This window comes from Drosophila ananassae, chromosome 2L (assembly GCF_017639315.1).
Source record: "Drosophila ananassae strain 14024-0371.13 chromosome 2L, ASM1763931v2, whole genome shotgun sequence".
Taxonomy (NCBI): Eukaryota; Metazoa; Arthropoda; class Insecta; order Diptera; family Drosophilidae; genus Drosophila; species Drosophila ananassae.
In genome coordinates this window covers 8,586,559-8,612,808 of record NC_057927.1, presented here as the reverse complement: position 1 = coordinate 8,612,808, position 26,250 = coordinate 8,586,559, and the positions used below count along the sequence as shown (strand labels likewise).

At 45.2% G+C, this 26,250-nt stretch overlaps 1 protein-coding gene across 1 annotated transcript; it reads left to right on the top strand.

The window, feature by feature from the left end:
- The first annotated feature begins 27 nt into the window (after positions 1-27).
- Positions 28-26,246, top strand: LOC6499762 (probable muscarinic acetylcholine receptor gar-1). The gene is made up of 4 exons (XM_001953934.4): positions 28-258; positions 21,560-21,884; positions 21,947-22,386; positions 22,450-26,246. Exons 2-4 carry the CDS (start codon positions 21,778-21,780, stop codon positions 24,924-24,926), a joined length of 3,024 nt encoding a protein of 1,007 aa, XP_001953970.1. The 5' UTR covers positions 28-258; positions 21,560-21,777; the 3' UTR covers positions 24,927-26,246.
- The last annotated feature ends 4 nt before the right edge of the window (positions 26,247-26,250 follow it).

Genomic DNA, 26,250 nt, shown 5'->3' with positions numbered 1-26,250 from the left:
TAATAGCCGCCGTTGGCCGCCGCACTGTCACAGTCCTCGTTCGTCCTTTGGGCTGCCAAGTCGCGTTTTTAGCCGCTCGCTGGTCGCTCGCAACTCGCTCGGAGTTTCTGCGTTTCGGCAGGTGTAAAGAACTGCAGGTGCATTCTGTGTTGACTTTCAGTGATAAGACGATAAGAGTAAAGGAAGCCATCCTTTTCGCGGAAGTTCAAGTTTAATGAGTGCAACTGTTGCTGCAGCCGAGGAGGAAATTGCGAGCATGTAAGTCACACCTTCATCGAAATCTAGATTTATTGTCTTCGTCCAGATTGCGCCATCAATCTTGGCCATTAATTAGATCAATCATACGCCCCGTGTGCTCGATGGCGGTATCGATTGGGAGTATGTGGAATATTGATTGGCAAAAATAAACACACAACCCCTGCGCCGTCGCTGCCACCGCTGCCGCAGCACACCTTGCCACATGCCTGCGAGGCAAGTGTGCCTACAGCCAGACAGTTACACACAATGGGCTAAAAATAATTGCCAACCACCAGCGCGACCAGCTGACTGAGGTTGCCAGCCAAAAGAGCCGTAATCTCACGGCAACTGGAATTGCAAGCCAACTGGAAAATCATCCTGTCCTGTCCTACCTCGTCCTTTGGCGGAAACTAAGCTAAACTTTTTGGTTTTTTAAACCCGCAGGGCCTTGAGACCCAGACAATTTTCAATGAAAATTTGTCGCCTGACTGACCCATCGTTGCAATTCGGAAAAATATTTTACTAGCTGTTGGGGTTCCTTCACCTGTCTCGGCAGTACAAGAAAGCGGGGCTTCCTTCCGGTTCAATTATTCAAACGGCAATCATTCCTCAATTGCTTTGGCTGCCAATTTTGAGAACGAGCGAACGAGCACGGAATCTAAACTATTGGTTTTGGTTGGCCATATCAGTTATTGGTAAAATTGTTGTATTTATTTTCATAAAAAGTTTTTTATGGTTAGTAGTACCCTAAAAGATCCCATATGAAAATCAGAATTTTTCAATATGCGGGGCACAACATTTTCACCAAAAAGCCAATTGAAAAACTTTTGAGCAACTATCGAAATGACAGGAAGAGGAAGGACATGGTCCTCCCCAACTCACCTGAGGAGTCCATGTCCTGCCAAAGCCCCCTGTAGCCAATAAGCTCTTTGCTCTCCGCTGGCTTCCGATGTCCTTCCGCCACGCCTACACCATGCCACGCCTCTACGGCCAACTCGATGTCCAGCTGTGTCCACGCTTAAGCCAGTCAGTCGCCCGGCGATGTGGCGGACATGTGCCTGACACTCGTCAATGTCAGATGGATATGGGATGCCACTGAATGGAAGGGATAGGGATCAGAGGATGCGGGGAGTCCTTTTCGAGCTTAGCTCGATGAAATCAAAAGCGAAAATCAAGACGCAACTGAAACTGATTGCTGCACGTAGAAAAAACACTAGGAAATTTTTTAAGTGCATAAAAAACACAAAAATCGACTCTAAAATAATAGAATGTTGATACTTTTGAGGAACAGTGTAAATATTTCTCTTCTTGCAAAATGAGAAGGAATTTGCTTTAAAGGCATTCGACATACGAAAAAAATAGTAGAGGACGAGGAAAATCAATGTCCCCTCGAGCGGCATTTGAAGGCGGCATTTAATGTGTGGTGGGCGTGGCGAGCGACCCGCCCCCAAACACACTTAAATTACAACTTCACACACTTGTAACGAATAATAAAAGCGCAGGGAAAAAATAAAGACGGAGAGTGCAAAGAAAAATCAAATGGCACACAACAACGAGGCCAAATAATCTTCTCCCCCACCAGGCGGCCCGGCAGCCTTTTTCCTTCGGCGGGCGGACCTCGTCATCGCCATCGTCATCATTTTGGGAGCCCAACATTTCCAGTATTACGCTTAAGGAAATTTGTGTTCCCTGTGTGTTTTCTGTTTCCGTTTCATTTTTTTTCTGGTTTTAGTCGCTTTTTGTTTTTTTCCCTACTTTGGCGGGTAGCGCCTACATTTCTGTGCTAGCAGCAGGCGGCGGCGCTTTACAGTCCCCAGCGGCCTGATTAAATTCCCATCCTCCCCCGTTGGACCAGCTAGCGGCCACCGAGCTGCCGGGCAACGCTCTCGCAGACAGGACAAACAGGACGCGGGACTCCTCTTAAGGCCAGCCGCCAGGATAAGGACTGGATGCGTTTAGTGAGACGCGCAAATGATGAAATAAATGAAACTAATCCAAGAGAAAGCCCAAATGGCAAAATATTTACATTGCCAACCGCATTGGCCACAGCACAGTGGTTAAAAAAGTCAAGTAATATTAAAAAAAATGGGTAATAATTTACACTTTTTTAAAAAACGAACACTTTGAGAGACTGTATGTAAGCATTTTATAAAAAAAGGATATATTATCGAATTTGAAATAAAATAAGTTTGGTGATTAAGCTATCTGCATATTTCCTCATTTAAAGACGCACTCTTTTCATACCTTTTTATACTATTACATGTCTGCTGATTAAACCAATGTGCAGAGTCCTTCCACAGGACCTTCTCACTTCTTTCATCCAGCCACCCGACGGTGTGATAAACATCTTTGCCAAGTAAGCAACAATTTTTATGCCCCAAATTGGGTTCTTTCTTTCGCCTCTTTTCGTCGGTGGTGGGGCTGTGGCGGTGTCGATGTCGGTGGTTCCATGGTGTTCGGTGGCGTTGCGGTGCTTCGGGTAGTGGATAGTGGGTCTCTCCTGCAATGTCGATGGTTGATTGGATGACGAGGCGGCTCAGCGCGTGCAGGCAAATATTTTTAATGATTTTCTGTTCGACGAGGCAAAGGATTCCGCTTCGATCTGAGGGCGTCCTATTCCGTAATATGTCTGAGTTTCGGTTTACGCCCCAGTTAGTGCAAAACTAATTATACTTGGAACGCAGGAGGGCGAGAACTTGGTGGGCGGGAGGCTCATGGGTGGTGAGAAAGATGAGTTTTTGCCCATGGCCCGCCAAGGGATAAGCCGTTTAAAAAATACTTTCATTCTTTTCAAGGGCGGAAAAGTTTAATTAATCAAATTTTTTGAGAAAAACGATATGCGAATATTTGCTTCTGTGGACCTCAGAAGAGTGCACATCTGTCACCTGCTTCTAATTAAGCAATCAAATGTCCTTTGATTTTCCTACATGATGAGTGATTTCCAAATTCCTACAAATTGTAGTACACATAAGCTGCTCAAGCTTATTCCCAATTTCCCAACCTGCTCCTCTCAACTTCTAATGCTCATTTGATGAGTGATCTGCAAACGACGCCGAGCATATTTAATTCCAGCGAGTCCTTCCACCTGTGAATTCTTATCACGTGCGCTCACATGTGAGTGAACTGCCGGCAGTCTGTTATCTGTCAATGTTTGTTTTCACTCTTCCAGTTGATGCTGCTGTTTCGCTTTCCTCTCTCCCTGGCCGCTAATGCAAAATTACGGGCTTCTGCTCCGACACGCTCCTACATTTCCGTTTCCGCTGCCGCCATTTTTGTCGGTAATTCACATGCCTTTTATGTGTTTGGCTAAAACCGGGCGTAACTCTTTTTGACGCACCACATTTCAAGTGGACGGATGGGCAGAGTGAATAGATTTTTTGGCACGCCCAGCCCTGTTTGCTGATTATTATTATTTATTTTTCTTTCAGAGTGGTTTTTGAAGATAAGGCCCACATTGCCACAACATTTTTAATCTTACCCACCATTGTCAAAAGCAACGGAATATGGTGCTAAAAAAACGTCCCCTATCTATTTAACTTAACAACCCATTCCTTAGAAAAATACCTTAAATAACGAGTAGACTTATTTTCTATAATTTTTCATTATTTTTGTAAATTTTTCCCATGGACTCCCTTGAAAGATATGTTGATCGATTCTCTATTTAACCGCGTTAAAACCTGGGATTAAATTTGAAAATACACTTATTCTAAAAGTACATGCTCATAACGATGACAGTCTCTTTGCCAATCCTAAATATTAACCCTATCCTAATTCTTTCACTCTCGGCATTTAAGGATTCATTTCCATGAATCTTTGGGCACTTAAAGAACCATATCTGACCACAGGCCAACATGAGAGAGTAAAACTAAATGAGATGTAGTTCCCAATGGGGGAAACCGCATTCAGAGACCTTGTTGCCCTGCGTTTCTTCTTCGAAATAACCATCACTTGGCCAGCCAATTAGGCCAACTCAAGTGGTCAGTTCATGTGGACTTTGGGCAGCCCCCCGCAACTACTGCTCTGGCCCCACTCCTTGCCAGGTCCTTTAACCCGCTTAAGCTCAAGCAGCATCTGCGGCCTACTACACAAATATATATGTATGCAGGGGATGTAAACCCCACCTCTCGTAAACCCTTTCGCAGGCAATTAAAAAGCAGTTTTCTCTTGTTGCTCCTACTTTATGCTGGCTCGTGCTTAGTAGTGAGTGGAAAGCATAACTTATTAATTAAGGACATTACGGACATTCCAATGCAAATGCAGCTTTAATTAAATTTTTAAAAGCAAAATGATTAGTCCGGCACAGAATGTGGAGAGCTGGAGAGGAGGAGAGCAGATTAAATTCCGAGCTAATTGTCAATGAAAATCCAATAAAAAGCCAGTTGATGCAATTGCAATGAACACGGAACGAACTGGAGGAGAGTTATGGCTCGGATCTGGAGCTGGGACTGGAACTCTTAATTTGCTTATTTGGGCTACAGACACACGCAGTCACCACATTTTACTGCTGACAGTTTCAATTCACAAATTACAACCTCAAAGCGCAATTACCAACACGCGTCCGAGTCCAAACACACGCACACGGAGAACAGGACCCAACTGGGTAACAACAACGAAATCCAATTTGGGGTCTGGCCCCATCTCCTGCCTTCAATCTCCAGTCCCCATAGCCCGTTCCGTGTTTCTATATTTTGCAGCGCCCGGCCGCAGAAACCCAAAGCACGCCTCAAAACCTGTTACAATGCCGCAACTCAAGCCCAGGCGAAGGATCTGAGGCGCAGAATGCGGCCAAGGATGTGGATGAGGCTGATTTCGACTCTGGTTTTGAGGTTGCAAAGGGCCAGCAACCACAAAACTGGCCATGACTATGTCCAAGTGCCGTGTCCTGTGTCCTGCGTCCCATGTCCTGTGGCTTTTAGAGATGCCCCCTTGGCAGCTTACAAAACAAAGTAATATTTAAAAAAAATACGTGTTTTGAATGAGGAAGGAAAAAAATGAAATCAGTTCGTATTTAATATTTTTAGCTTTATTAAAAATGTGTTGCTATTTTTCTAATACCCTAACAATTCACTCCAAAAGCCAAATGCTCAACACTGCCGAACAAGGGCAAGCCGATTATCTTTTCATGCAACATTTGTAAATCTAAAAAGTTAAATGACACTAATCTAAATTCCACAACAACGACAACGACAACTTATGCCCCCGAAAATGTTCCGACGAGACCTGTACGTAGCCCCCAAAATATTGCAGCCTAAGCGCAATCCTTGTATGCTTGTTAGTGTCGGTGCCTGCGTATCCTTGAGTGACTGTGTATGTGTGTGGAGAGCCTCAAACATTAATCTGGAATCTTATGATGTTGTCCTTTTTGGGGAGCGTCATGCAAAGAGAGTTCATCGACTTTAACAGTCAATTGGACGAGATCGAAGTCCTGGAAGAGAGATGGATAAAAACACAGAAGTATTTTGAAAATAAATAAAATAAAATCTTGAATTTAGAATCCATTTTCTTTTTCGTGTATTAAAAATTTAAAAATAAATATTTAGATTCAAAGTGCATTCAAATAACGTTTATCGTTGAGATTTACCATGGTAATGAAATAAAATGTTTTCTTTTGAAATTTCTTTTTATTCTGTATCATCTCCATTATGGATTAGAGCATCGCTTAGTTCACTTTCCGGCCAAATACTGGCTTACCATGTTTGTGCTTATTTTTAAAAATATTTTCCCATTGTGGCTGCTGCCTGTGCGGCTGCTGTTGCTGCTGCAGACACACACACACGCACACACAAAATTCATACACATTCACATGAGTGTATGTATGAGCCAAGTTTATCTCAAGAATGTAGATTGCCTGTAAAATATTTAATTACACTCTGCGGCACGACCACAGACGACGGGCAGCCATCACGTATACGCCATGTGCGACACTAAATGAGTGTGGCGGGAGGGGTGGGGAGCGGAGTGACAGGGGGTATCCTTTTTGCCTGCTACAAACTCGTTTGTAGGTGTTAGCCTGTGTGTGTCCATGTGCGGCAATTGCCAAGTGCTCTACACCCGAGTGACACTTGTATACATCTCTGTAAGTGTTGATGTGTCTATGCCATCAGTTACATATACTATGGATGGGTGTGCGGATGTGTGGGGCACGGATGTGTGTGTGCCTAGTTGTTGTGGCCTTTCCTCTGTTATTTATTTGCCCCACAGATGGCGTCGTGCCTGTCAAATAGTGAGCTCTTCCTGAATTTTTAATCAACTTCTTTGCCACATTTTGCATATGAAATAGGTCCAATTGAAGTTCTCCCAACCAACCTCCCCTTTTGGAGGGCCTGCTCCTTGTTCTTTTGGCTTTTTCTTTGGAACTTTGCTGTTGTTGGCCAAGTTTCCTTTTCGGCCTAGTCATTCATTAGTGAGTGGGCCACGTAGAGTGGCAAAATGCTAATTATGTTTATTGAGCAACGCGCCAAGGCAAATAATTCAAAAGAGGCTTTTCATAAAAAAATGAAAAAATATATAAATATTTACAGAGAGAAAAATTACTCAGAGGGTGGCTATCAAATCAAGACCTTTGTATTCTTGTCAACTAAAAAGCCAATTGAAGCTTAAATAATACTTCTCACTAAGATCAATACGTTCCCTTATTTTTTTTTTGTGTCTAAAAGGATATATTCTATGTCTTATATAGGTGTGATTTTTTGTACTTTATACATTGGTTTTGTGTATTTTTTTGTTTGCCCAAACGTCTGCCATTCCCTATTCACAAAGAACCCAGGACTCCGGACTCGAACACACCTAGGAAAGACACACACCGACAGAAAAAACAAAACCAAATCGGCTTTGACCTTTAATGAGCAGGCGAATGCGGACGCGGACGCGTGTCGCCGTCCGCATAAAAGTTTTGCATTTGATTTGCGCCAAGGTCGTTTTATAAATAAGCTACCGACCGCAGCCCCCCTTGCGCCCAGCCACCCACCGCCCAAAGGCAGTCATCCTGTCGATCAGAGCATGTCAGTTTAGCCCCCTGCAGAGTTCAACTGGATTCGCTTTTGGCCCACTTTGGTTTTGTAACCAGTTGGCCGGCCATTTCGCCGCAACCTTGAGCACACCTTCTGCTCCGGACCATCCCGATGGCCAAGACCCTCAGATATCCTTGGGTGTGGCCAGTGGCGTGCCTCGAGGTGCTAAATGTGAGCCCAAGCCGCTGCTGTTTCTGCCACTGGAAAAAAATTACCAATACTTTGGAAATCGAGGATTCAAATTTCAGTTAAAATTTGGAAACTTCTATTTTATTGTACACCTTCTATTTTATTGGGAAATGTCCGAAATTTTAAAATAATTTATGTTAGGAGTATCAAGACTATTCTCTCACTGTATTCCCTTCAAATCCTTCGAAAGCACATAATTAAAAGCGACATTTGTTTTTGGCTTTTGTGCGGCATTAGAAAGCTGTTGCGATTACCAAACTTAAATGGGCCGTATTCTATATGTATGTTTGTATATTGTATATATAGGTGCGTACCTATAAAAAGCCTGGGCCAACATTCGATGTGTCTAATTAATGATTAGCGGCTAAGGCGGCTTAATTAGAATACCAGCGATTGCGGCTGACAACTCTGAGCGATTCTGGTGTATGCCGGCTGATGAGTTGGCAAGTGGAGCTTGAAATTGACTGCGGCTTCTCCTGCTTCTGCCACTGCCACTGCTCTTGCCACTTTTCCAGTTGGTGTTGCTGTTGCTGAGAATGAGGGCGAGATTAATTTAACAAGCACAGGCAATTTCACTTCGCAAATTGCATTTTATTTCTAGAGCGCTGCTGCCACGTGGCGGATGAGTTATGTGGCCGGCTAATTGCAGGCCTCACTGAGTGAGTGACGCGAGTGAGTGTAATTACAGAGTTAGCTCACTTCAGTTCACTTAGTTCGCTTTGACCCGGCTCAGCTGGTCTCGGTTGCACTTCGCTCAGAACACCCAACAGCACTCGGAATTGTTATCTTTCTGTCACTATCTGGAAGCCCGCCCCTGATCCAAATGACCTCAGCCAGGAGTTGGCTGCCCTTTCTGGGGGTATATGTGAGTCCATGACAAATAATGATATTTACAAAAAATGTTTGTTTGGTTAGATTTTTAGTCTTACCTGGTATTTGGGAATTAATAAGCTTTAAAGTAAAAACAGATAGGAAGAGAGTATTCATCGGCTCACTTTCGTAAAGTCCTTTACTTTCATGGCTTGTTTTCTCGCGTGCTGCTAACGACTCTCAGGTTAGACACTCAAATACTAACATTGGAAATTGATTATAGACCTCGCATAATTTATGCTTATTAAAGCCCTTTACGCCAATCAACGCCACACCTCTCTCTTTATCCGGCTGATGTTGCTTCCGATTTATAATTTTAATTAACTTTCGAACAGGCGAGTGGTGTAATGCCACTGGGCAAAATTGAGTGGACAAAAGTTCCCAGTTACCAGACAGAGAAAACACAGTTTCGGTTTCTGACCTGTCAAGCCACTAATTAAGTTTCATCGAATGCCAGTTTCCAAGGACCGCTTCCGCAGCCACAGAACACATCGTCAACAGCTTATCCATAATTTATTAATTCAATGCTCTCGGCTTCGTCCTGCGTGTGTCCTGCGTCTGCATCTGCATCTGCGTTTGTCAGGATATGCACAAATGGATGTAAATTGAGAAATTGAAATGCAATTAAATGCACATTCAGATTCGGTCATACGCACTGTTGCCCCGCAGAGGAAATCGGATAGTTGATGTAACATTCGAATGGGAGTGAAATCCAAATCGCACTCGGCAAAGGCATAAAGTCAGTCGTGCGTGCTTTAGTTCCAGCCAGATTTGTATTGGCATCTGTCCGACTGTGGCTAAGTAAATGGCTCACGGGCGCAGAAACTTACGGACAGAACCGAAAGTGTTGCCATGAAACGTGTCAATGGGTTTTTGAGCCAGCTTCCCCCTCGTCCTGGGACCGTCCCGGGCTAAGGCCTTTTGTTATTATTACTTTCAGGCAGCAACTCGACATGTTGCAGGCTCATCAGCATCAGCATGCAAACAGACAAAAACTAGTCAGATAAGAGCCCGTGTGGCTGAAAAGGAAAACACACAAGCCAGCAAACAAGCAAAGCAAAACAGCAAAGCAGACCAGAAAAGCAAAGCACGAAGCACACAGCACGGATTATTTGTTTTCGGCAGCTTTTGTTTGTATACTGTAACAGCACTGCAGAGCATGCTTTCATTGCACACACTCCCTCGCCCTTGCCCAGATGGGGCAAAAATAGTAGTGAAGGCCCCTCAGATTTATGGAGGAGCTAAGGAAAACGTTTATACGCAAAGTTTACCATTGAAAAAATAAACTAACATGGCTGCCAGGTTGTACGATTAAACTTTCAAAATGATCAATTGAGTAAAAGCCTTTGCAATTTTCAAGAACAATTTTCTGAAAGAATTATTGAAATATTTTCTAAAACATATACTCTTCAAAAAAAATTTTAAATGTTTATACAGTATATACTGTATCTGCATCCAGGTCGAGTCACATCCTGCGACTGTCTCTCTTTGAATATACTGAATGGGGTCCTTTGTCCGGTGCTTCTAGAGCCAGAAAGCCAAAGAGCCAGGAACCCAAAGAAGAAGTCAAGCGATATTAATTCATTTCAGTTCCAGGGCGCAATGCTGGCCATAAATATCCGAGTGCCTGCAGCTGGCCCAGTTCGAGGCAATAAATTCACAACTGGCGATGTAAATTAACCGCCATCGAAACTTATGAAATGTGCGGCGTTCGCCATTACTATCATCATCATTATGACCATTGTCCCCAACGCTGGCGAATGTCAGGCCGAAATTAGTTGCCTTGTGTTGTGCTTCATCAAAAAAGGATGATGATCCTGTGAGGAGGCGGAGGCAGAGGCTGGGCAGGAGAAGGGCCACCAAAACATATCCAATATGAGCATGTCGCCCAGCTGAAAAGAGCAGCTGGAGCAAACAAAAAATGTGTCCAACACTTTCGTGCGTGTGTTTGTGTTGGTCTTGCCGTGTTGGTGTTGGTGTTGGCGTAACCCCTGACCCCTGGTGAGAGGTGTGGGCGGGACGATGGGTCGGAGTGCCGGAGTCGAGTGATAATCACAGCCAGGGTCGGTGGCTGCGCACATGTTGACGCCATTTCTGTGGCACCCTGACAATGTTATTAAAAATCCATTCAATCCGCACCCGTCACTGTGGGAGGATGCAAAAAAAGACCAGTCGAGGTGGTAGTGGTTGGCAAGAGGAATCTATCTGGAAACTGAAATGGTTTTAGCCCCCTCACTTTTTCAGCTAATCATCAAGGGACTATAGCCATCAGATTCAATATTCAATATTCGAATTCTTGGCTGAGTCATATTGGTTTGTGGGATATTTGGGATGCAATAATGTTTCTTTGGAAACTATTAATAAGCCTCTATTTTGAATTGTCACTCGAACTATTTAATTAGTTTTTGATGTTTTATATCTTTCCACATATCTTATGGAAAACTTAATGAGCAACAAGGCCAAAACGCTCAACCAATAAACCTTAAAAACCAATCAAGTCTTTCCAACGGAAGGCTGAAGAAAATCCATTTCTATTTATCTACTTTTAATTAAAATTCTCTCCATCTGCCGAACTTTTTTTGGCACTCATCGAATAGGCCAGACACCAGACTATTATTTAGTTGATGGCGTTCGAAATTGTGTTCACTTCATTTCGATAATAGGCCATAATTAGACGGGCATTAGCATAATATCGATTCAAAGGCAGATGATGAAGCGACTTCGGCTGAAAGGAAATGAAAACATTTCCAGATGGCTTTTAATTTCCTGCCGCTGTGAATGCGGCTAATAAAAGCAAAACTAAAGCCAACTTATTTTGTGTCAATAGACGCTGGCAAAAAAATAAACTACAAGCCCCAAAGGGTGTTAAAGGAAGCACACACAAGCAAAGAAATCCTTTGGATTTGCTGCGGCCTGGACGGCGATGAACTGATTAAATTGTTGACGGAACCGCTCCGAGGGATTCCCCGCAGGAAACTAATTCCGAATCCTTCGGCCAAGTAAGCAACTGAGCAAGTTGGCCCAGAAGCTGCCATTGAACTTTATCGATAAGCATCGGGGTAGCCCCCAGCCACAAACAGAAAAGGAATGAAACTGCGCTGGAGGGGAGATCCTTGGGAAATACATTTTTATGGACAATTTGGTTTTTATGTCAATTTACTGTTGTTTCCCCACTGAAAACACAGGAAAATTCATGGAGTTACCAGCACCCGAACCCGAGCCCGAACCCATACCCGTATCCGTACCCGGACCCAGACCCAATATCAATTCCATATCCTTCCCCTAAACACGCTTTCGTCCTCCTCCGGACAAGTCGTGCGCACATTAAAATGGCCGTTGAGGGCATCCTGCTGCTGATGCCTCTGATGCTGCTGCTCCTTGTGCCGCAGCCGCTGCTGCTTCTTCTGATGCTGGTGTTTTGTCTGATTGGTTGTGTTTGCCGGAGCATTTGACTTCATCTTCGGTCTGGGGGTTATTATTGCCGCCACTGCGACACGATGTGATAATTGCCAACGGCAGAAGCTCCGGACTCCGGAGTATATATATTCCGATATAGCTTGGCGTGGCGAATCCATTGGGGAGCCACATCTGCCTTTAAGATTTCAGCGAGGTTTAAGCTGCAGCTGTCGAGACTCTTTGCGGGATTAGCCGTTGAGCTGCTCATAAACCAGCGACATTCCAGAAAGCCCCTCTATCCGTACTACAAGTACAACTTAAATTGAAAATGTTTATTGGGGAATTTGTAGCAGACGTTGCGATAGAAATAGAGATCATTTAAACACGATACTAAAAGATTCCATTAGCCGGACTGGCATTTGCAGGCGTGGCCATAAACCATAGCAATCAACGACATGGTCCTGGCCTAATCCTTCGACACAGTGTGTACAATGTACATTCTTCGATTAATTTGGTATCTTGTTTCAATTTAAAAGCTATCCTGAAAACATTTTAATTATAGTTCCTCAGAGCCTTTTAGCAAATATACCCTAATTCACCGCACAGTGCCCGAGTACAAAAAACTTTTTCAGCTTTATTTAGTGCAATTTCACTGGACAAGGATTTCCACTTCCTGCAGCTCCCCCCAATGCCTTCCTCTTTATCCTTTTGCCTTCAGCTTTCCTTTCCTTTCCATTCCTTGCCACTTTTCTGTTGTGTTTTGCACTCAGCTTGTTCAGCATCTGTTTTTGATGCAGCACATAAAGCGACGGAAGAACATTCAACATTTTTACTGTTTACATCTGTGGAGAGTTGGGAGGCCGCTCCTCAGGCTGCCACTTTCTTCGGCCCTTCTCTGTCTGGCACTCGCTGCGAGTTAGCTTTTTATTAAGGCAGCATTTATAATTCATTTTGCGCTAATTTCGACTATATTGTTGATGGCAATTGTTGAGTCTGTCCACACAGACCCGCCCCCTCTACTCGCTCTGTGTCATGGCGGCCTCCGAGAGTGTTTGCTTTTGCAGCATGTGTGACAGCCATTTCTCATTTTTATGTGTGGCCATGTTGTAAACCAAATTAATGCGCTGTAGTCTCCTCCGCAAACAACAACGACAACCAAAGCAACAACCAACAGTGCTGACAACAGTGTTGCATGTTCCTCTATCTCACGCTTCATCGCCCGCCCGTCCCTATCTGTCGCCGTCCCCCCCTGGGACTCTATCTCGTTTGTCTAAGCTGAAATATGACTTCCTGGCAACACGTTTTTACATTTCCGTTTCCGCTGATTTAATGCCACAACTGAAATTATTACCATAAAAGTAAGCAATGCTGACAGTGCGACGGCGAGAGAGGGCCGGATAGGGAAGGCCCGATCTCCACTCTATATAGTACATATGTCTGTAGACTGTGTGCTTATTTGTAGACATGTATGTGTTTGGACAATTACACGCTGCGGTTTACGGTGCCCGCTGGAAATTCTAAATAAATCTTTAACGATGCACTGGGACCCGAAACAGGCAGAGGGATTCACGTGTCAGTCCAGAGACAGATCCTCCAGTTACCCAGTTTGCCGATTACACTGAGCACCTAAACTTTTCATTCAATAAAGTAAAACAATAGATAAGAAGTGAAAACCTAAAATAAAGGTCTAGTTATCTCACTATTTATAATCTTATCTCTCTATAGAACTCTAAATTTAGAAATGTATTTACAACTTCCGAGCCAATCTCCACAAAACTCGAAATAGTTTTAAGTTCGCTTTTCTTGGTGCACCTATTCCGACCTCCTATTTCGTCCAACTTTCAGTTGGTTGTCATTTCGAGGTCCGTGCTCCTGTTGTCTCTGTGTGGCATTTTCCCCATCTATTTGTACGTCTGCTGTTTACTGAAGCGTTTTTGTCACATAATTCGCGGCGGAGGAGGACGCGAGGACGGCGTTGCCGCGACAGCCATAAAATGTTTCCACAACACGTAACTTGGAGAATACCAAGCACATTTTTCATAATTTGATACATCCATAATTACGTAATGCGTTGACAGCGTTTTCGGGAAACACAAAAAGTGCCGCATTGGATGCTGTGAGAAACAATTTATAGTCCTTGCTCTTTAAGAAATGGTTGCGAAATTTAATATTTTTTCCTCCATTTTTGGGGTTGAGTGTACGCTTTTCCTTTTTGTTGGCATAGTGACAGCTCGTCCGGGCCCGACATCTTTTTTTTTTTTAATTAAAAAACCATTTCCCACTATTTCCAAATACATTTTTCCCTTTGCTTTTGCATAAATTATACATTTTTCGCAGCAAAAGTATTTTTGTGACAGAACAAATATTGCATTGCGATGCCAAGTCACCAGAGTGGGCGGGCGGAATTGCATATTTCAGAATCTTAAAGTCAGCAGTAGCCTAAAAATAAATAGCGTTGAATTGTGTGGGATATATTCTCTCTTGAGCCTTTAAAAATAAATCCTTGTTAGCTTTAAATTAAGTATTTATGCAAGGACTTTGGAATGACACTTTCAAAGGATTTGCATTAATCCTGAGAATCGCCAATTACAGCCTCCCGACAGCTGTTAATTATGAATAGTTTATTTTATTGCATTGCTATGGTAATTAAATCAATTGATTTTCCAATTATAGACCACTAAAAACAATCACAATGGTCGATGTCTGATTTTCAAATAATCCCAACAAAAAAATGGCCACTACTTGTGTGAGGATAATCTATCCGCAGGACTCAAGGGGGGGCGGTGAAAACCCATTTGTCAGGACTGCAGCAATTAACATTCTAGCGGGTCCTGTGGCAGGCAACAGCTGCTGCAAACGATTCAGCCCAGCGAATGAGTTATGTCCTGAGAGCAGATTGAGTTGCACTTAATTAACAAAAGTAAAACTTTCCAACCCCTTGATGACCCTAGGACAGTAGGTCCTTTCCCAGGGATTCTCAGAGGTAGATTGGAAGAGCCATAGAGACAACAGTTAGTTGGCTAATGAAGTTGACAATTAGAAGAAAAGTTTACGCCGTCGGGAGCCCAAGAACTTGGACAGTTTTGGTTTAAATTCATAAGCTGAGAAATGCTAATACCTGGCACTGTTCAAAATTTTGTGGTTTTAAAATAATTCTAGTAAATAAAGAACTTTACTATCTTTCTTATTAAATTATTCATTGTTTATTGTTATTTAATGTTGTCCCCAAGTAGTAGTAAAATATAACTAATAGAATAGTAAAATTGATTTCGAATAACAAAGAACTAGACCCTAGTTAAAAGTTCAACTTATTTTTGAAATTTTTATCATATATTTTCTACTCATTTTCCTTGAGAGCTTGATCTGGGAATACCCTCAGATGCTCCAGGTTCGAGCCACGTAGCTGGGCACTCATAAATCTGTTGCATAAACTTGCCGAGTTGCTGGCTAAAATCAAAGCCAGGCGGAGGCTGAGTGGCAGAGCCTGGCCCATTAACATGACCCCATGAAAGATGCATGAGACGCAGAACAATGGGGCAACGATGAGGCAACCCGCCCCCTCTGGGAGACATCGAGTCTCGTTGCTCGTTTCAGCCGCCCTGGCACGTCAAATATTTTATGCGATTATAATAAACTAAACTCTATAAAGTTGTCATATTCAATTCCCGACCCATGCAACGGCATAAATTAGGCTTATAGAAATTGCGGGGCCCCCCCTTTCTCTCTGGCGTTGGCTTCTGGAGGGGGCGTGGCAGCTGGGCAAAGCTGCAGTTGCGTGTTCGGGTAAACACATTCACATCGATTGATCGATCGGTGCCACTGCCACTGCCACTGCCAGTGCCGCGTGAAAATGTCAGCACAATTAAGCTCACTGAATCAATTTACGCCTCAGCTGTTTGCCGCCGGAAAGTGTCCTCTTATGGGGTGGTGATGGGTGGCGTGGGTGTTGGGGTATTGGGGTGAAAAGGATGGGGACGTGGGGTCACCGGGCTACACGCAAAATTTTGTGTTGCTGGTAAGCCTTTAAGACACGTTAATTGAGTGCTTATCGATTAACAAAGCCCGTGTTAATTTACTAAGCCACAGAAGCAATATAAACCCGGAATTAGAGCCAAAAGTTTTGCTGAGCCTCGTGTTATTATAATGTTAATTATATTTGTGGGAAGTGGTATTACAGTTTTCTGTTTTGTCATCTAATTATGTTGATTAGTATACGCGGAGTAAATAAAAAGGATACACAGTTTGTGGAACTTTAGTAGGTAACCAAAAACCTTTAAAAATAAAACACTTGGCGGGTAGACAGAGCCTCTATTTTAAAGCATAATAATAATAAACAAAGCTTGTAGAAAGAGGAATATTATTTTAAATCATTGTTAGGCATTTGATATTTACGGGACAGTAACCCGCATGTGCAGGGAAATCTCAGAAAACTGCTTATTAAACTGCATTAACAGGCAGGCTTCTGAGAATCCCAGCAGGACGCGGCCATAATTAAGGAAGCTTTGAAATACCTTTTGCCGGACAAAGAGGTTGCCTAAAAAGAGACTGCCCATCCCGTTCCTGCCCAGAGCTGCATGATAAATGGCATTAATAAATTCGACACCGTAATTGTGTATTCCGAAGATGTCTCATAAAAGTCAAAATTCAACCGGGCCCACACTGCACGTTGCGCATACGCCGCGTTGGCCGAGAGGAGAAAACATTCAATTAGTGCGACCGGCGAGCCGAGGCGGCAGCAGGAGCCAACGGCATCATCAAAAACGCATCAAGCTCATTAGGAGAAAGGAAAGGGGAGGCCCTGCCACTGGTCCTTTAGTGAAAGGACATAGGTACACTGAGAGCAAAATTATACAAAATCTCTGTAAAATATGCATACATGTTGAATGTTCTTCTAACCCGTTTTGCCTGCCATTTTTTCAAGAGTTCTAATTCAAACCTAAGCCTAAGCTAGGGTAAGCTTATTTTTTTTCAAGTGCAGAGGCACGACCAAAGCAGAGGCATTTGCTCTGTCATTTTATGGTTCCTGCGACACGGAAGTAGCTGCGTCTCTTTGGTCGCCTCCTGCCCCTTGCCTCGTGCCACTGGCAATGCCTCAGTTGCCACTGCCTTTTGTTTACATTCCGTTTCGTTTTTCGCCTGAAATGAGCTCTAAATGACAAGGCGAGCAGCAGGCGGCGCACAGGACAAGGGCGCTCAGGACGCAAAGGACACAAAATGCGACAAACTGTGCCAAGCAATTTTCAGCTCGAATCGTTTGTGCTCATAGTTTTTACGTGAGCCAGGGTGTGTGTGTGCCTGCGTGCGGCAATTTGCAGCAAGTGTCGCACAAAACGCATTTTGCAGTTGTTGCATTAAGCCAGCCATGAGGCAGCAGCCCCAGCGATTACGGTATTATCATAGTCATAATCATAAAAACATATTGCAATTTGAAATGAAAGGGAGGCACACGGCGGACGGCGGACGGAAGAGCAAATTAAGAGAGCTGCTGGGCTTGGAAAACCCAAACGAATAATGAATGCTCTGCTTTAGTTGGATTATAATTTTAATAGAATTTCTTTTAGGAAGATTTTCTCGGCTAAGCAAACGAACTGATCGATTCACTCTCAGGGTGTTAGCATATCATTTATCCTGAGCTGCTCCTCGAAGCTTTAGCAGCCTTGCTGCTCGCCGGCAGCGTCATTTAAACACTTCAACTCCAGCATCCTCGTGGCAAGTGTCGCTTACCATTTTGTTGTTGTGCCACGGGGGGTTTATTCTTTTTTATGCCTTCGCTATCTGGCTGCCGGATATAAAAGCAACAACAGATTGCATAGCAATAAACGAGGCTGTCGACATGTACACACACATATGAGCATGTGCAACCACAAGGGTGTACATATGTATGTGCGAGTGTATGTGCTGCTGCCACAAAAGACAACGCTAAGTGGCCTGGGGCGCAATTTTTGCCATTGGCGCTCGTTAAATTTGCATGTGCATGCTGAAATGTGTATGTGTGAGTGCAGGATGTTTGAGTTTTTGAGTGTGTGGGTGACGCAACAGTCTCCGAGAACGATTTGCGGTCTTCGGCCGTCTTGAAAAGGCTTTGCCTTGCTCACTACTCGCGCCAACCTTCATTGGGCATGCAGCAAGCGTGTCAAGGACATGTCTGATGCAGCCACCGACCACCGACCACCCACCACCAACTAAACCGACATCTCCGGCCCACCTTCAAGCAAACTGTGCTTTTTTCTGGAAATACTATGTCTAAGAATAAGTTATTTACCTTTCCATATTGTTTTAATATCCTATTATTTTAGGAGTTACATACTTTTTTCTCTCCGTGGAAGCTGAATTTGAAATTACCCATGCGAGGCAGACAATGGGGGGTGTCGCTGCCCCAAATTATTCATCACGTTGTGCGTCTCTAATATTTATTTAAAATTTTACTTTGATTAAAATGCGCGTGCCAAGTAGGTCCCTGGGACTAGACAAAAATACAAAATGTTAATCTAGGTCCTAGATCCTAGATAAATTAAACAGCAACCGAAGAAGAGCTGGAAATTCAAGAGACAGTGAAAGTAGGCGATGGAGCTAAAGTAAAGAGTCCGAACGGTTTGTAATTAAAACTTGCCTGCCTCACTTGCACAAGTTGATTATGCGGCACATAGCCTTCTATTCCCTGGCCTGGCCTGGCCTGGCAAAAAAATTATCCTTCTCCTCCCCCACATTGGCAGGCAGAGAATGCTGTCAAATTCATAATCTGCGGCCAGGGCTTGGGCACAAAAGAATGCCATTGCCGTTGACAGTTTTTGACGCTCCGGAATTCCAAACCAGCATCGTACCTTGGGTTTGCGGCAACCAGGGGGGACGGCATTATGGCTGCAGCCCTCAAAGCCGTTGGTGATGCGGATATTAGCGCATGATTGGAAGCCGCTAACCAAAATTGCATGGTCTTTGTGCAGGCAATTAACACAAGCCCACAGGGCCCGGAATAAAGATGATCTTTTGCACTGGACCCTGCTGGCCAAAAAAAGAAGCTCCGCTTCAAGTGCCAATCAAATTTGGGACTTTCATTATTTTTCCTGATGAATCTTGCAGGCCCTTTTGTTGGCTTGATTAAATTACTTTTCATTATTTGGCAAATAAAAGAAAAAAGGGTAGGGAACCAGGATACCAAAGGGCCGGGCAAGGCCAACGGCTGGCTTACACATTTAATAAGTTTATTAAAAGGCAAAAAGCAAGAATGGCGAAAGCGGGTTATTATGGCAACAAGCGCGAGCAGACAAAACGGGCTAAATCTTATCTAACAAGGTGGTAGCAAGCCACTCAAATCGCAATCCCTTTTTTATTGCCTTCCTCGCCGGTTGCGCAGGTGGGCGAAAGTTGCGCGACATAATTGCTGATTTAAGGCGCTGCTTTCTGCACCCTCTACGCTACACCCCGCTCTTCAAACTTTCTGCCATCCTTTGGGCCCCCTTTTTCAGCCATTCAAGCAAACACATTGCTTACATATTTCACTTTCGGAGCGCACGCCAAGAATGCCAACAACTTTGAGTTGCCGAGTTGTGCAAACAAGGCTATAAGCTATAGCTCTGTAGTTGAAAAACACGGTACACTTTCCACCGACCCCGGAACTTGTGTCATTCGTGTGGCAACCTCGATTCGGTTTTAAGCCCAAGCCCATGTCCGTTGCAAGGGGGTGTGGGCAATAAAGGACGAAATGCAACAGAAACCTTACAATGCCAGACAACAACAAAGATTACAAACAAAGATTGTTTCAATGGCAAACACATAGACTTTAAGAGAAAAGTATTTCTCAAGTTTTCCCTCAGTGTAGCCGGCTTAAAGTTTCCATGGAAACCGGAAGCTGCCTCACTCACACACCACCACCTCACTTCCTTCCCCGCCCCCACCAGATCAACGCTTTGATCTTACAGCTTTCTGCTTCCTTGTGTTTTTATTTTTGCGGTCAACTGGGAAGTCTGAGACCGAGGCACTACATCCCACCGAAGCGAGACAGGTGCCGGAAGGACTCGGGCAGGTCCTGGCTGGAGTATCCCGCTCGGCGGTCAACTAGACAAAGGCTTAAGGTCCTTAAGCGGGATTATTACTTCACGTGTTGTGTGGCAAGCAAGCTTCTGTGCCACAGGGAACTGGCCACCGGGTCTGGATACTGGGAGTTGGTAAAAGGTTCTTACGACATAGTTATGGCCAACTGGAGTCTGGGGAATAGAGTTTGGCACTTTGTGTTTCAACTTGACATAATCGAAAGCTCATCGAATAAATCGCTAAATTATTATTGAATCGGAAGTGTAGAAAGGGATTATTTGGATGAAATCTAAAACGAGCCGTTACTCGCACACACCTGTGAATACCTGCTAATTGTAATGACTTTTTTGGCAACTGCCTCTGCGGGACTTAACCCATTTCAGGATCTAAGCACTTTCTGGCGAGAACTTCACGCAATCAAAGCGCTTAACCCGCACACTCTCGTTCGGGATGGCCCTCAATTAGCATAGAAATTGGGGCCGGGCCTTTTGATTTGGGTCTGGCTCCGTGGGTCTTAGTTTTGCGGGTTTCCGGACCAACATAAAAAACAACGAGGGCGACAAGTGTCTGACAGCTGTCAGCTGGGATTGTCGCATGTGCTGATGAATTAAGGAACAGGGATTCTTAAAAGGATACCATCAACTGAGGCTTGTGTTTTGGGAATTAAATGAAAACAAATTGTCTCAACTAATTCAATTTCCGCTCAATCAAAGTGCCAGCAGCGGACGTGCTTCCGGGCTGTTGTCAGGATGCCGCAAGGTTGCAGCGTGCAACACTTGCATCTTGTAACTTGGCGGATAACTCAATTGTCTCTTGTGGAATTTGCCTAGCGCCGTTCCCAAAGAGCCAGCATCTCTACAAGTTTGTCCTATCGATTTGTTTGAAATTATATTTGAAAAGTTGAAACTCAATTTTATCCGGCCGTGCCCAGCTTGCCGCCGTCAAAAAACACTCTAACGTTGTTTGCAGCAACAATAACAAGTAACCAGAGTAACTTTGGCCAACAGGATGCCTCCGGCCAGATGCAACAGTCAAGAAGTTGGCAGCCTCTGGCCTTTGAGTGACCTCAGCGGAAGAAAGTTTTCCCTCCTGTGAATAAGAGTATTTAGTTTTAAATAACACTGAGACAAAGGTAGGATGCTTTTGGCGAAAAACTTATTACTCTCGAATCGAGAACCGGAATAAGGCCTTTCGGCGCAGACATAATCTAATTAATATTTCGAGAGTGCAGGCTTAATTTAATCAAGGAGACTCATACAATAGCCTTCGACGTATCAATTAACATTATTAGGTTTAAATTTAGTAATACAATATCCTTGAATGTTTGAAAGGATTCTAAGCGAGTTATTATTCCCTGCTTTTCCAGGGTAAGCTATTCCAGGAAAAATCACTGAAATGCCACAGTAGACAAGAGATGGAAAAATAGTGAAGACGGCGGCAAGCAAACTCAAGTGGCAGCGGCATAAGCAAATCATGCCATAACATAATGAGGCAACATAACAGGACAGCGGGCAGGACAGGGGCTGGGCCATTGGGGCAGGAAGCAACTGCCACAAGCAAATTGCATCGCCAGTCGCCGGTTGCCAGTTAACGGTTGCAAAATTAGTTTAAACTTGGCGGAAGCGAAGACGACCACCAAGACGGACACTGGAAACGAATTTATGTTTTTTTTAATACAAGATTTTAAAGAAATATTAAAGATACTTTATTGAGGAGACCTTCATACTTTCGACTCTCCAGACCCATAAAAAATTATCCTAAACAATACCTAATGGTGCTAATACTTTCTCTCACTGTAGTTTAAAAGCTCCTTTTGTTGGCTCTTTCAGATGCTTCACCTGACCGGAGACCGGAGACAAGTCCTGGCAGTCCGAGGAGGCAATGTAAGCAGCACAGGACAAACGTCGACGACACAACATTAAGGAGAGGAACAACTTGAAATTAGCATAGAGACCACAAGTAGCAAGGGGCCAGGAAAAAAGGACTAGAGCCAGTGGGCAGAGGGGAGACTGCAGACTGGAGAGCGGTGAACGGTGAACGGAACGAGATGAGGTCGGTAAACAAGTCGGCGAGTGGGGAGGAGGAGCTGACTGGCCTCAACGGCAACTCCAGTGACCCCATCTATGCCATTAAGGGCAAGTGGATGACCGACTGGTAAGACTTCTCACAGAAACCTCTTTGATTCACCAAAAAATGAATACATTTTTCCCGAACAGGAGCCTGCGTCGGGAGCGGGAAAAACTCTGCAGTTTTCTGTTCAAAAGCATCGTGACTGAATCGGATTGCAAGCGCCTCCTGGAGGCGGCTAAGATCTATGGTGAGAGCAGTGACTTCAGCTCCTGGACGGCCAATGATCAGCTGCAGTGGTATCGCAACTACAATTTCAACAACACCAATGTCCTGGGGCTGAGAAATCAAACTTCCGGCAATGCTGGCATCGTCACACAATCCGACTCTGATTCTGAGGTCCTGGGTCCTGTCTTGCCCCCCTTCGCCCTTTGGCAAACCATTCTGATAGCCATCTGCCTGGCTGTCTGCATTATCCTGACAGTAGGTGGCAATATCCTGGTGCTGTTGGCCTTCATTGTGGACCGTAACATCAGGCAGCCCAGCAACTACTTTATTGCCTCGCTGGCAGCCACGGATATGCTGATAGGTAATGAACTTCTTAAAGGATTAAGTGTATGTTTATACTAAAGTAATATTTTTTTCATGCTAGGAACCGTTTCCATGCCCTTTTACACGATCTACGTGCTGAAGGGCTACTGGGACCTGGGCCCTGTCCTATGCGATCTGTGGCTCTCCGTGGACTATACGGTCTGCTTGGTCTCCCAGTACACGGTGCTGCTCATCACCATCGACCGGTATTGCTCCGTAAAGATCGCCGCTAAGTACCGGAGCTGGCGGACTCGAACGCGGGTTATCTACATGGTCACGATCACATGGATCATTCCCGCCCTACTCTTCTTCATCTCGATCTTCGGATGGGAGCACTTCACGGGCAAGAGGGACCTACTGCCAGGCCAGTGCGCCGTGCAATTCCTAAAGGATCCTATCTTCAACACGGCCCTGATCATCGGCTACTACTGGACGACACTGATAGTGCTTTTCGTGCTCTACGCCGGCATCTACAAGACGGCCTACGACATGCAGAAGAGAAGTGAGGCTAAGCAACGCAAGATGCAGTCCATGGTGGCTCTCAGTGCCGGAGCCATGTCGGGAATGGCGGGGCATGCAGCCGGCATCGGAGTGATCGAGGAGAAGATCCTGAAGACGAAGGTCGAGTTGGCAGGCGGGGATCAGACCGACCTGGATAGCGCCTGCACGAGTGTGATCAAGCGGCTCAGTGGCTCCGGCCAGGCGAATCCTTTGGCCGCCATAGCCCCGACTACCGAAGAGGTGGAGAAGATGACCCCGGAGCAAAGGAGAGCCTCAGCGGCCAAGATCCAGGAAGAGGCACGCAAGCGGGATGCCGCCGTAGAAGCGGAGAAGAGCGAGCGATCGAGCAGTCCGGCCTTCGACTCCGACGAGGAGTCCTCCGTCAATCAAGCCCAGCAGCTGATCACCCAGCAGAAGTTGAACAACATGCGGAAAAGGTCCTCGATCGGGCTGGTGTTCGGAGCACAGGCTGCCCTATTGGCTACACGGGGGAAAGGTAACTTGCAGAAGAGCACCACGAACTCCAAGTCCATCGAGGCTATGCACCAGTACCATCACCATCAGCACCACCACCAAAATCCCATTCAGCGCGCCCAGAGCAAGGAGGAGGTGCGCTCCCAGCATCACCACCACCAAAACCAGAATGCGAATCCGAACCAGAACAAGCGCACTTCCTGCTCCACCCTGACCCAGATTGCCGAGCACGACCGACTCGTAAATCCGATCGGTGATCCGCTGTCCCCCGTCGACCTGGCCCCCCTTGATGTGCCCAGTGACGAAGTGCATCCCGGTCTAGTCCAGACCATCCTGCCGCCACCCGACGCCTTTCAGTGTCCCACCCCCCTTTCCGATGACTACTCCGACCGACCCTTCGGAAACAGCTCGGGCAACAGCGACCTGGCCCTCACCTACGACCTGATGACCAATTCGGAGCTGCGGTACATGGACGAGAGCTCCGCCATGCTGGCCACCACGTCCTCGCTCAACGAGAGTGTGATGGGAAAACCACCGTCACAACCACCACCAGTCCTGCCTCCACCACCGCCCGCACGCAGAAACCCACCAGCGAAACAGAATCCAAGCCAAACTCCCACCCAAAGCCATAGCAGTCCCAGCCAAAGTCAAAGCCAAAGCCAAAGCAAAAGCCAAAGTCAGAGCCTAAGCCTGGGCCTCAACTTGAACCCCAATCACAACCAGAGCATGGAGGAGGCGGTGGCCATTGAAAAACGTCTTCTCGTATCATACACAGGCATCGAGGACTTTGCCAAAGTGCGCCGGGAGAGCTGCATCGAGGCCATCTGCCTGCTGGACGTTCCCGGCAAACTGGTGGCGGACTGTCCCCACCGGAGAGCCTCCAGTCCGATGGAGACGAGCAGTAAGGACGCCATCCTCTATTCTCCAATGCCCCCGCCCCCGCTTTCACCCAAGGTGAAGACCCAGCAAACACCACAGACGGGTACCCCAGTGCTGGCGCCCACTCTGGAGCGCATCGAAGAGCGGGAGACCTCGGATACCAATACCAACAAGATGCCTTCCACATCGGGCACCACCAGCAGTACGGGGGGCACTGGCGCCGGAGTCGGCGACGGCGACGGCTTGACCGGCGCCCCAAAGCGGGACGCCGAGGAGGAGGACAACCAGAGGGAGGAGAAAGGACTGTCGGCCAGCCGGAGCTCCAGCAAGAGGGCCTTCATTCAATCCATCGGAAAGCACTTCAAGAGCAAGAAGGCCTTGCCCCTGATCATCGGAGTGGGCGGACGGCAAAAGTCCAAGTCAGAGAATCGGGCCCGCAAAGCGTTCCGCACGATCTCATTCATTTTGGGCTGCTTCGTGGCCTGCTGGACGCCGTACCACGTGCTGGCTCTGGTGGAGGGATTCTGCCGGAATCCGCCGTGCACCAACGAGCACTTGTACATGTTCTCGTACTTCCTCTGCTACGCCAACAGCCCCATGAATCCATTCTGCTATGCGCTGGCCAACCAGCAGTTCAAGAAGACCTTCACCCGGATCCTCAAGGGGGATCTGCACATGACCTAAGCTGGTTTTTTGAAGGATATGCGATAGTCTAGTTGTAGGCAGTAAAGTCAGGGACTCCGTTTGGCATTTTTCTTTCCGCACCAAGCCCTACCGGACCAGTCCCTTGAGAGCCCCTAGGGTCTGGTCCTGAAGCCCCACCCAGAATCAAATACAAACCTTAGGCCTGTAAGTTTTCTAGCCAAGAACCCAAGGAAAGTGATCCGCCAAGTGGAGGTCCCGAATACCTTTATCCGCCTATTAAGTCAGAGTAAGGCCGAACACTTGATGAATTCTAAATTTAATCAGTGTAGGATGGAGGGAGTTATTTGTAAGTAGCCAAAGGTGTGTGCTATAGTTAGAATTGTTTTGGGGGGGAAAGGTCGGGAAACGTAAATAGGTCTACTGTGGCAGTAAGCGGGGAGAAATGTTTTAGACAATAAATATTTTAATGTTAATTAACAGTCTATGATAATCTTATCAAAATATAAAATAACTAGTGGCTAATATACTATGAAATAAATAGAATCTATGAAATAGAATAAATAGAAGGGAGAAGACTAGAAGCCCCAGTATCAAATCGATTCATACATATCCCCATAGTGAAATGCATTTTATATTGTTCCACAAAAAAATCTACAATATCAAATGCATAATAAAATAAGAATGAAGAGATCCCTTAAAGGGTTTTCTTCTGAGGATAGTCTTTTAACGGTAATAGTTCGTCGATTACTCTATAGCCTCTGTACGAATAGGTACACTATTCCAACTCCATTGACGAACTATTGCCGTTCTAGGGCTGGAAATCAATTCGATGTCGGTCCCTGCATCAGATATACGATTTTATAATTACAGAGCAGCAAACCCCAGCAAACATACCCACGTAATTGTCTATGGATATTTATGCCAGGCAGTTCAGCAATTTTGTGTAAATATTCATGAGTATTGTGAGGGCTTGTCCCGGGCATAAAAACATATAAAAAATAGCAACATAGATGTCAATTTTTGCGCAAGCCAGAAACTATACCTTTGAGTACATGTAGAATTCTTTTTCGCGCCTTTGCCAAGTTGCCTAACTGATTTGAAAAAGTCTCGTTCTGAAACCAGTTCTCTTTGTTGTCCTTTGTTGAGTTGTTAACCAATTTGTTACCGTTACCGTTTCGCTAACCGATTCGAATTCCAGTGAGTAATGTGCTAAACAAGTTATTGCCTTTGTTGAACTTTGTTTCCTTTTAGCACGTAAGTGATAAGTGTAACAATAACTAACTTATTACAAAATAAATAAACAATGAGTAATGGAATTTATTTTAAAAATTGGGGTAAGGTAAGTCCTTTGTGAGATTTTAGA

Excerpts from the sequence above, each read along its gene's own strand:
- LOC6499762 (XM_001953934.4), top strand. The coding sequence starts at position 21,778 with ATGAGGTCGGTAAACAAGTCGGCGAGTGGGGAGGAGGAGCTGACTGGC. Across the intron at positions 21,885-21,946 it reads GGCAAGTGGATGACCGACTG|GAGCCTGCGTCGGGAGCGGG; the intron begins GTAAGACTTCTC and ends TTTCCCGAACAG. Across the intron at positions 22,387-22,449 it reads AGCCACGGATATGCTGATAG|GAACCGTTTCCATGCCCTTT; the intron begins GTAATGAACTTC and ends TTTTCATGCTAG.